The sequence below is a fragment of the Platalea leucorodia genome, assembly GCF_965183815.1.
Source record: "Platalea leucorodia genome assembly, chromosome: 3".
In the NCBI taxonomy this organism is placed as follows: domain Eukaryota; kingdom Metazoa; phylum Chordata; class Aves; order Pelecaniformes; family Threskiornithidae; genus Platalea; species Platalea leucorodia.
The window spans coordinates 114,151,133-114,163,352 of NC_138825.1; the positions used below are offsets into that span (position 1 = coordinate 114,151,133).

Below are 12,220 nucleotides of genomic sequence, written 5' to 3' on the forward strand. Positions count from 1 at the left end.
CACACTACACGTCTCCTTTTCTTGAAGAGGTGTATCCACAGCAATAAACGCAGCTTATGTTCAGAAAAACTAATTCTGAGAGTCATAAGACACATAACCTGAACAAAAGAGCAATTTTACCATGCTTGCTTTTTCTGTCTGAAAGCCTCACAAAACTAAATGGAGAAGCAGTGTCATAAGAAATAACCCATATTATAAAAAGGCTCTCTAAAAAGAACCTCAAATCATATTTTGGGGTTGTGAGAGGAAGAAAAGGAAAACTAAGCAAATTGTAAGATGTAACTAGGTACTGTACATTTGTAAGGCAACAGGGCAGAGAGAGAAAAGATGCAGATGTTGGATCAGTTTGCTGCCTTAATGAGCCGCTTTAAAATAAAGAAAAATTTTATCTCTCAGCAAGCAAATGCAGTAATACAGATATTAACATTGCTATTTTCAAAGTAGTAACATTTAACTCAGATGAAATGCCAGCATTTTGTTTTTTTCTTAGATGCTTCACAATTACACTCTAGTACTGGTTACACATTCTAATGGGACATGTTCTAACACGATCTGCTTTGTTCATCACACAGGCATAAAGGCCTCCATATAAGAAAAACATGCTTAGCTATCCAAATAACCTCTGTTTATCTTACACTAGCAGATTTTGAAGCCAAATGTCATTAGATTTCAGGTAGGTACCAGGCAGATGACTTGATTAGCTTTGTGCCTGATTATAGCCCGTCTAGCAGACATATCTAGTCTTACCTACAAAATCCATCATCTCTCTTGAAGGAGAAATATACGTTCCAACAATTAATTTTACTTACTGTCAAAATATCGTGCCTTATGCTAAAAATTGAAATGGTATAAATTAAACTCAATTGGTTCTTGTTACGCCTTTCTTTGTAAATCAAGAGAGAGTTTTATTAGCTTTTGTTCCATCTAAAAATATCTGCATAATAAAAATCAATCACCTCTTGATCTCTGATAATACACTGCACTCTTTCGGTCTTCTACTTCAAGGTGTTTTCACTGCACGCTAATTTTTGCGGGTTGTCTCTTTTGTGTCTCGTTTTTCAGAGCCCTCTTAAAATGTAGCTATACTAACATGGTGTTTTATTTTAATGCCAGTCTCACTAGTGGTTTATGGAGAAGGGTACTTCTTATCCACTCTTCTTCACTTGATATCTCTTATAAAGTAAGACTGCACTGCCTCTGTTTTCCTGGTACACTTGTGATACATCATCATGATTAATGACATACTGATACAAAAATTCAGTAACAAAAAGCCAAGAAAAGCTAAGCATTAAAATATCTGTTTTGCTTCAATTCTAATTGAAAGAACTCAGTCAAATGAACAATTAAGAGTGGACAATAATAATGGGTGAGACTTCAGCATTGAAAATTCAGTCTCAAATAAAAAGAAGATATTTCTGGGGCTGAAAAATTCACTGCAAAACACCTAAAGAAACAATAAATCAAGTTAAGAGACATCACCCTTGAGAACACGACAGGTTACAGAAGACTGGAAAAGAGAAATACAGTCTGTCTTTCAGACATGGAAGAAAGTGGGCACACAAGGGAAAAAGTATTATGGACCTATCAGACATTCCCAGTCCATGAAAACCATCAAAAACAAACAAAAACATTGTACAGAAATACGTTCCTGAAGGCCCCTGCAACAGGTTCTGTAGTTAAGAATAAGGCCATCACTATGGCATATTTTAAGTTTAGCAACACTTTGAAAATGTGACATGAAATACTGTCAGAGGCACCAGAGAAATAAGGTGTAGGATAGTGTGGTCCATTCTGCAAACCTTTGGAGTAGCCTCCATCCCTTTTCCCACAGGAAGGGACTGGACAACTTGCCAAGCAGACTGTCCAAACAGTACAAACACCTCCTCATACGTCTGCCACAAATGACTGCACTGCTGCTCTGGACAGCAATTGAAAATCCAACCCTAAGCAGCAAGCTCACCACTCACAGCGCTTCTCAGAGCAACACAAGTGGCTTTATTTTCTACAATAAGCACTCTAGAGCATTTGAGTGTCCGCCTGCCTGCGGTGAGAGGCTGGGCGTAGCAGGGGTATGATGTTACCTGTGAGAGGGACAAGGGAAGTCCTACATCAAAACCTGGATTACCACAATTTAGCTGAAACTTTTCTAAGATAACCTTTGTCTTCTATCTAGTTACGCAGCTATCAATGGTTCACTGTAACACCAGTGAGGCTTACAAAATGGATTTCATAGGAGTCTGTTTTGGGTCCAGTATTATTCAGTACTTTCATGGATGGCTTGAAGGGCTGGATAATAAGTACAAACAGTATTGTGTCTGGAGAGGCTGAAAGCAGACCAAAGGGCAGCATTTAAATTCAAAATTATCTGAACAAAATGATCAGAGACAACTGTGAATGAAGAAAAACATAAAATGTAAACTCATATATAAAAAATGGGAACAACTAGCTGCAGAAATAGAAAAAAGGAGATCAACTGGCTGCTATATTATTCTAGGAGATAAGCATCTTATGGCCACTAGGACCCCGGGATGATTACAGATAAGAGACTAGATGCATTCTCCCATTTAGGTGTTTATGTTAACTGACACATGACCCATAGGTTGACAGAAAAACATGAGATATTCAGAGGAGTCACACTTTAACACTTACTGGGGGGAGAAGGATTTGCCCTTTTCTAAAGAGATTAATCAGGCAGTGCAGGAGATGTCAGACAGTCCAAACACATGTGCATTCCAAGCAAAGAAAACAATGCTTATTTCAACAAAGGGGAATGGAAAAATCTATCCACTGAATAATGCAAATAAACTCCACACACACACATACACAGATACAAAGATTAAAGCTATGCAACTCCCCAAAAGACATTAAAAAAGAACTTGGCTGTAAAAAATTAGAAAGACCAGCAGGAGGTGGAATAAAGGAAGAGAGAAATCTTTCAGACTACATCCGAAGAAACAGTTTTTCTAACTTCTACGCCATCATGACGAAGTTAAATGTTTTTTCCATCACAACCTTTGGACTTCAGAATGGCAAATGTTATTCATGGGGATAAATTAATCTCTCAGTTTTCAGAATTCTATCATTCTAGGTCTATCTTCTTAATCATGTATTTATTGAAATGTGAAGTCATCTAAACAGGTTAATTGTCAGTAATCAGATTTTCATCTTATTCAGCCACGTGATTTTAACTCTCTAATTTGTGCACTTAAGTACTGTAGCTGTGCATACAAATAACTTACTTAAATTTATCCATGTCATTCCTCCTCTTCCCAAGCAGAGACTTAAAGCAATATAGTTTGTGTTTGTAGGTAACTGTACAATTACACATTTTAGTGCAACTCCTGTTGCTGTACAGCATTCTAGTCATAAAAAAAAAAAAAAGTATTTTACATTGGTAAAGCTATTTTATGATTGAGGACCAGAATATCTTCATACTGTATCAGTATATTCACACCTACGCAGAGGGCTCTTCCAACATCCTGTACCATCAAAAAAGGCAGGCACCTCCAACCAAAGCTGCCAACCAATACCAAAACTGTGTATAAATAAGGACTCATTATGGAATTCAAGAAAAAGTTTACTCAATTAAGAGAACTGAGCAAACCACGACCCATTCTTGAGCAGAACTCTTGGTGAACTGACTGCTGTGCAACAGTGACCCTCGGTGGGATTTGTCTTCCTGGTTCACCGAGGTGAGTTAGAAAATTCTACTGTGACGAAGTTTGACTACTCCTGTGCATGAGTAAGATCATGAGTTTACAAGCTATGATGCGCCATTCAACACCTTGTAAAGAAAAGCTACATATACTTATGCAAGTCACAGGACAGGGAGACCTGCCTTGCTCCAAAATTTTTGGTGGAATGCATGAATTAATAAATGTATTTATCATTTCAGCTTACTGACACCTTCTGGAACCACGTTTTACTTAGATTTTGAACTTGACTCAAATCAGTCTGTTCGACTATTTAAAAAAAACCCCCACACTCCACCTGTCTGTATTTTAAACAGAATGTGTTGTTTCTATTCTGCTTCTAGTCTTAACATCAGCTGTTTTCTATAACAGACTGTGATTGCATGAAGATGATTATAAGGGATTAATCAGCCTACTAAAAATATGCACATGACTACTCTAAAGTTGTGTGAAGTTTATTAAGCATTTCTCAAATCTGTCTTCATTAGTATACAATGTTTACGTACAAAATACTTCAATAATTTTATACTTAAGAGATGCTTGTATTGAAGTATGCATACATAGTTAAGTAGGACAGAACACCAGGATTATTACAAGGCAATTACTTTTATATTAGTTTTTTTCACCACCAACACATTTTTCAAGGATTCTTCACTAAATCTTTATGTATTTATTAGTGAGAAAATTACTGATTATTTAATTAACAGCTTTTGCAACACTAACATCAATGACAATGCACTATTAAAGCCTTTCTATAGATACTTCAATGAATAATTCACACTGGAACAGCTAAAGGTCAGCTAATCCAACTAGCCCCCACTCAAAGCAAGTCCAACAAGATCAAATTGCCCGTGACATGATCCAGTCAAGTTCTGAACACCTCCAAGGATGGAGACTCTTCTAGAGTCTTCTAGATATCTCTTCTAGGCATCCACCTATTCTAATGTTTCACCACTTTAATGGTGAAAAACATTTTCCTTGTATGTAATGAGAGTTCTTGATGATGTGACTTGTCTCTATTGCCTCTTGTCCTATCACTGCGCATCTCTGAGAACAGGCTGGCTCCACCTCCTCTACATGTTTCATCATCCGCATATTTAAAGACAGCAGTATGATCTCCCTCAGCCATCTCTTAAGACAGAATGAACCCAGTTCTCTCAGCCTCTCTGCATTTATCGTGCACCAGCCCCCTAATCATCTTGTTAGCTCTCCATTGGACTTGATCCAATATGGCAACATCTTTCTTGTAGTTAGGACCCCAAAACAAGACTCACATCCATGACCCAAAGTTAAAACTTACCTCAACAGGGAGCATGTGCTTCGTCTCATACAAAGAACGGCAGATTTTCAAAATTTCATTTCCTGTGTTCTCCTTTTCCTCAGGTGGGCATCTCTGTAGCATAACAGTCCCCAGTTTCACCCAGGGATTATCATCTGTGCATGATCTGCCCAGAAAAAACAGACATGTATATAGAATATAAATATATACAACCCTACCATTTTCTGCAGGTGTGTTGTTGTTTGTTTGTTTGTTTGTTTGTTTTTGTGAAGTACAATCTCATGAGAGAGAGAGGAAAAAGTTCTGAGACAAGTTACTATCTTGATGCCATCCTTCTTTCAATGCAACAAAGAAGCCTAAAGTATTTTGAACTATAACATGCTGTTATAATCCCTGAGCAATCAGCACCAGGTAAAGACTGATCAAATTGGAATAGCATAAGAACAGCTTCTCCTGGCTTTTTTCCCTAGCAGCTGATTTCCCTAGCAGAATGGTATCGAAGGAGGGGTGACAGGAATCTAGCATTCCTAATTTTGTTTGCTTTGATCACATTCTAACAGCATCTGTTTCTCAAGTATCTGTCTCTTGCTTCTGAGTGGAGAAAATATTTCCAAGATACATATTTTAATTTTCAGGTCCAACAAGTACAAACAAAAATAAACTTTTTTTATAGCCCATCCAAACAGGGTAGGAGAGTGAAAGTAAAAGCATCTGCACTTGTCTGTTAGTAGATATGGATGCAGATACATTTGTTTTACATATTTAAAATGTTCTTTTCATTCAACACAGAACTTCATGCCGTGTCACCAGTACACAGTCAGACTTAAACAGACGGCAGACAGTAGATACAAGTAAATTTTATCACACATGATGGCAGACAATGTTCACCATAAAGTTTTGTTGCTGAAACATTTCTTGGCCTACAGCCACTATTTGCCAGGTGATGGAGATGTTTGGCTACTTTTGTTAGTGACAGGTGTACTTGGTAGGACTAGATGTACTGACAGAAATGGGTAGCAGATCGGAGCTTTTAAATGATAGCATGAAGTGCAACACTGGACCACATCCACACTGCCATTTTCCTAATGTGAATTAAGTTAATGCATTTCAATTCCCATGTACAATGGGCTAAAATCATGCAGAATCAAAGCTTAGATCATGATCATATTAAGTCACGGTAACACAACCTCTATGTTCATCTGTGCATAAACTTAGGAAGGCACAAAAGGTGGTTTAAAAATCACCCCATCAATCTCTTCGGCTATGAATCAGCATCCGAAAGATATGGGAAACTTTTAATTTTAGCTTGAAGGAAAAAATGAAAAAAAAAAAAGTCACAGCAAGACCAAATCTGGCAGGTTGGTCTTACAGTTTAGTGTAAATTAAGATAGTCATATTATCATAAAATCGTTAAGGTTGGAAAAGACCCTTAAGATCATCGAGTCCAACCGTTAACCTAGCACTGCCAAGTCCACCACTAAACCATGTCCTCGAGCACCACGTCTACCCTTACCTCCAGGGATGGGGACTCAACCATTTCCCTCAGCAGCCTGTTCCAGTGCCTGACTACCCTTTCGGTGAAGAAGTTTTTCCTAATATCCAACCTAAACTTCCCCTGCCACAACTTCAGGCCGTTTCCTCTCATCCTATCGCTTGTTACTAAGGAGAAGAGACCAACCCCCACCTCACTACAACCTCCTTTCAGGTAGTTGTAGAGAGCAATAAGGTCTCCCCTCAGCCTCCTCTTCTCCAGACTAAACAACCCCAGCTCCCTCAGCCGCTCCTCATAAGACTTGTGCTCTAGACCCTTCACCAGCTTCGTTGCCCTCCTCTGGACACACTCCAGCACCTCGATGTCCTTCTTGTAGTGAGGGGCTCAAAACTGAACACAGGACTCGAGGTGCGGCCTCACCAGTGCCGAGTATAGGGGCACTATCACCTCCCTGGTCCTGCTGGCCACACTATTCCTGATACAAGCCAGGGTGCTATTGGCCTTCTTGGCCACCTGAGCACACTGCTGGCTCATGTTCAGGTGGCTGTCAACCAACACCCCCAGGTCCTTTTCCGCCAGGCAGCTCTCCAGCCACTCCTCCCCCAGCCTGTAGCATTGCATGGGGTTGTTGTGACCCAAGTGCAGGACCCAGCACTGAGCCTTGTTGAATCTCATACAGTTGGTCCTGGCCCAATGATCCAGACTGTGCAGATCTCTCTGCAGGGCCTTCCTACCCTCCAGCAGATCAATACTCCCACCCAACTTGGTGCCATCTGCAAACTTATTGAGGGTGCACTCAATCCCCTCATCCAGATCATCAATGAAGATATTGAACAGGTCCGGCCCCAACACCGAGCCCTGGGGAACACCACTTGTGACCAGCCACCAACTGGATTTGACTCCATTCACCACCACTCTCTGGGCTCGGCCGTCCAGCCAGTTTTTAACCCAGCACAGAGTGCACTTATCCAAGCCGTCACGCAGCACATGTGTAGGAAGGTGTAGTAAAGTGCTGTCAAAGTACTGCTTTTCAAAGATATTATTTAGCAGCAATTGTTGAAAGTAACACATTAATATAACTGTAAATGAGTCCACTAAGGGAGTCTGTTAGATTGACATATACCACGGACTAGGTCTGACAACTCTGGAGTGGACAACTACCAATATCTACTATTTCATATATAAAAGCTCTCTCCTGCTCATCTTTCACTTTCAAAAGTACATACTGTAAACAAATAAACATGCTCCACATGAAGCTGACATTACATCCTAACAGGAAAACCAGACAGAGATGCTAGGAGTGGGTAACTTTGAATGCAAACTATATAGAAGTCATTATCTCTATTCCTTCTGAATTGAGACTTTCCATCAGTCACAGTCACTGAGCACAGAGCTGCCACAAGTCTGGCTGGGAACAGCAGAGCTCCTCCTCTCCTCTCCTTCCAACCTGATGGGTTGAGCCCAAGGATGCCAGCTTATTCAACAAGCAGAGCATGATGCACTTAAACTACAAACCCCCAGTAAGGTTAGGAGAAGAAAAAAAATCCCCACAACTCCATCTTTGCCAGTGGTTAAATTGATAGCTCCTGCTATGTGACCCATGTCTTTCTCAGAGGCACAGAGAGTCATAACGAATTTCCATTTTTATAGCTGCTGCCTCCAAGGTACATTAAGAAAACATGTAAGAATTTCCTATTAGAAATAGAAAACAGAACTCACACTTCAAAACACAGCAGTTAGAAATAATCAGAAAGATGCAAGGCCACAAGGCTTGCCATGTGCAGGTCTATTTAAGTATCAGACATATACTTTACAGATATAAAGCTTTTCTCAACACAATTCCTTATAATTATTTCAAATACTTGTGTGATCTATTAACAAATATCTGTTATCTGCCATCTCTAAATAAAACCAAGATTCGGCTAACAAAAATATGACACTTACAACTAGAATTCAGTTTTTTTTTCTCCTGAGTTTTACCTTAGTTCAACTATGGTTAAAAAAGAAGTTATTTCTCAACATGAAAAAAGTAATTATTTCAAAACCAGCATGAATGCATTATTTTTTGTCCAGAACCAAAAAAAGGGAAATTTTGGATGAAGTTAAAAAAAGAAAAGTGAACTAAGGTATTGAGTCACTAAAAGCTGGTCTTTTCGAGTTCCAAAATACCTTATCAATATTTAAAATAAATATAAAAAATGCCTTTTGAATGTAGGCAGCAAGTTCCAAAGGACTGCAGAGCTTCAAGTACTGTCAATATCTTTTTTTAAAAAACATCTTTATGAAGTGCATAAAATGACATCTGAATATGAGACACCTAGATGGAAGAGCATGCACACATAACAAGGGTGAGAAAATAAAGTTTTAAAAAGTATATGGTTTTGAGTGCTGACTGAAACAACCAAGCTACCTCCTCTGCTTCCTCACAGTCAACATGGCAGATTATGATACGAAGACAATCGTATTTGCAGGTGAATAATGAACATTATTTTAGCTGGAGTGTTTTAAAATACAAGAACTCAAAACAACATTAAAAAGCACAGACTTATTAACAGAGAGGCCACAAAAATTCTTTAAAAAAAAATTAAAGGCTACTAAAAAAACCCCCAAACTTCAGTTCTTTTACTTCCTCCTTTTGAGCCTTTATAGAATGTAAATTGTATTTTCTAGCTTAATATTCAATTATAAGTATTAGATATTTACTGTTAGGCTGAAAACCAAAATTCTAAGTATTCAGATGACTCAGACTTTAATTCCCCAGATCCCGCACATACAATTATATTGGCAGTAAACAATCAGTTAGCAACAACGACCCTTTGCTGAAGCAGAAGAGAAAAAAAAAAAAGTAAAGATTAAGCAAAAATCTTAATTCATATGGCTTAACTGCTTGCAGTTTTCCTCTTTGCTCAAGAATTTAATACAACTTGCTTTAAAATGAGATTGTTGCAAACCTCACTAACAAAACAGTTCCTGCTCCTTACTCCAACCCAGACATCAAGGTAGGTTTTTCAGAAATACAATTTCAGGAACATATATGTAAAAAAAACCCTAGGCTGGTAAACATAAATGAATGCTGTTAGCATGGAAGCATGCACCAGAGGCAGAAGCGTGCACCAGAGGCAGAAGAGGGAAGAAGGAGCAATGCAAGAAGAGAAGACCCCGGAGCAGAGCATGCTTGCAGTAGCCTTCCCAAAGATGCAGAGATGGGCATGTGACAGTGACTGTCAATAACAACAGGGAGAGAGAGGAGAGAAGGTTCAGATAAAGAAGGTGGAAAGTACCAAAGATTTTTTTTGATTGTTGCTGGGCTTCCTATTTACAGCACAGCCTTTGCTTCCTGGCTGGCATGAATAATTCCAGGGTTTACAAAGTCAAATAGAATCATAGAATCATTTAGGTTGGAAAAAGACCTTTAAGATCATCGATTCCAACCGTTAATACAAATAATACAAATTAATAACATTCAAAATAATAAAAAAAGAGATGTAAACTATTCCCAGCGCACTATATTCCCAGCGCACTATAACAACAGGCAGTTGAAAAGAAAAAAAATCTACTTCACAAGAGTTTATGAAATTAATTCTGTCTCATATCAAGGAATACTAAAGAGAGCTGTACCTGACTTTTTAAAACCAATCGTACTTGAGGTAGTAGGATTGAGGGTGGAATGAGGACAGAACTTCATTTCAGGAGTGCTAGTAGATGTTAAGACAGATTTTTTTAGTTCACACAAATTCATTTGAATGACAGCACACTGATTATAAAAGTCAAAATTTGAGAACATTTCTGCACACCAAATATATTATTTCTGCAGACAAAAGTAAGAAATACACATTTTAGTTATATATAAAATGTGTAATTATATGGCCTGGATTTAAATTTAGGTTAAGTACTTATAACAAGTACTTAATGTTTGTCCTTTAGACTTGTCAAACAGAACAAAAAAACCAAAGCACGCCAAAAAAGAAACCACCACAGAACTCCAAAATATATTTGACTAAGCCAATACAACTAAGTGGAGGAAAAGATAATTTACAAAAAGGACTCATAACTATGATCATACTGTCTACTATTAAAAAATCACATATGTTTTTTGAAAGCACTAGAAATGAGCTACAAAGAAGGACTTCCAAGTCACAATGAGTATTCCTGCTGACACAGGATTTAAAAGTACTTAACCAGTCTTGCAAGTATTGTTAGTAACAGAAACAAAAGTGATAATAAAAGGAAACCACAGAAAGACCCCAGGGAGTGAAAACGCCCCTATTTTTCTATCGGAACAACTCTTAGGAGGGAAGGGAAAACTGAACCATCATTGACTTACTCAAACGAATAAATAAATAAATAATGAAAGAAACCCAAACTGCAACATTCCTACTGAGACGAGAACCAATAAAAAAGGAGGGAAGGAGCAGAAGGAGAGCTACATCTCTGTCACTTTTTTCAAGATGCAGCCTCAATTGTCTTCTCCCCAAGGAAAACACTGCTAAGACAGGGAAGAGAGTAGACTAGATGATTCTTCCCATCCTTCAAGCTAGCAGAGAGAACTGAAGAATGAAACAACGGTGGCAACCATGCCCTGTACCCACCACCACCATCCCCCCACCAAAAAAAAAAAAAAAAAAAAAAAAAAAAAAAGCTAAAACCTAAAACTTTCCTATATTATGAACACAATTGATTGCTCTGCTAATTTTTTTTTTTTTCTTCATTTTTTTGTTGTCTAGACTTTCAGGCAAACTCAAGAAAATCTGGCAAATCTGAACTACTCTTTATTTCTCTGGAGATAATGACTGTCCGTTTTGGTGCTGAGCTTCAGAAAACTAGTTGGGAGTCCGCACTGTAGATCACATTTGGGAATTCTACGAGTCAGAGGTTCTCCATGAAATCAGTATAAGTGGCTATTACTAATGAAAGAGAAGGGGGCAATTTTCTCCTGAAGGCTTTCCAAAGCCTCCTGGCAAAGTCAAAGCAATGAAGAGAGACACAGAAATTTTAGTAATAACAGAAAATATTAAAAAATCATAAAATATGATTATTAAATAATAATAATTAAAAAATATCTAATCACAGGATGAAAGTTGTGGTTTTTTCTTAGCATAAAGTCTCAAGACATGTGCTGGTTAGCCTCACCTCAGTTCCTGGAAAGATGAAGCAAATCCTCCTGGGAACATTTCCAAGCAAATGGAGGATGGGAAGTAGACTGAGAATAGCCAGCATGGACTTAAAAAGGGGAACTCATGCCTCAGCAACCTGATACCCTTCTACAATGAAATGACTGGCTTCGTGGATGACAGCTGATATTATGTACCTTGAATTCATTCAGCAAGGCTTCAACACTATCTCCCACAATATCCTCATTGACAAACTGATGAGGTATGGGCTAGATAAGTGGACAGTGAGGCAGACTGAAAATTGGTTGAACTGCCAAGCTCAAATGGCTGTGATCAGTGGCACAAAGTCCAGCTGGAGACCAGTGACCACTGGTGGACCCCAGGGGTCTATAGTGAGGCCAATACTCTAACATCTTCACTGAGGACCAGGATGAAGATTAGAGAGTGCGCTCTCAGGAAGTTTGCAGATCATACAAAACTGGGAGAGAGTGGCCGATACACCAGATGGTTGTGCTGCCATTCAGTGGTACCTCAAGAGGCTGGAGGAACGGACAGAGAAACCATACGAAACTCAGCAAAGGGAAATCCAAAGCCTACTCCCTACCTGGGAAGGAATACCCATCAGTACAGGCGTAGAGCCAACCAG

General features: G+C 38.7%; 1 protein-coding gene across 2 annotated transcripts in view; it reads right to left on the bottom strand.

Moving 5' to 3' along the window:
• NBAS (NBAS subunit of NRZ tethering complex) overlaps positions 1-12,220 on the bottom strand; it is a gene marked incomplete at its 5' end in the record, with an annotated part of 188,793 nt that overhangs the window by 13,757 nt on the left and 162,816 nt on the right. For both annotated transcript variants that reach the window (XM_082306639.1, XM_082306640.1), the window contains one exon: positions 4,993-5,137. In XM_082306639.1, coding sequence (XP_082162765.1) covers positions 4,993-5,137 — 145 coding nt within the window. The remainder of the gene's footprint in view (positions 1-4,992; positions 5,138-12,220) is intronic.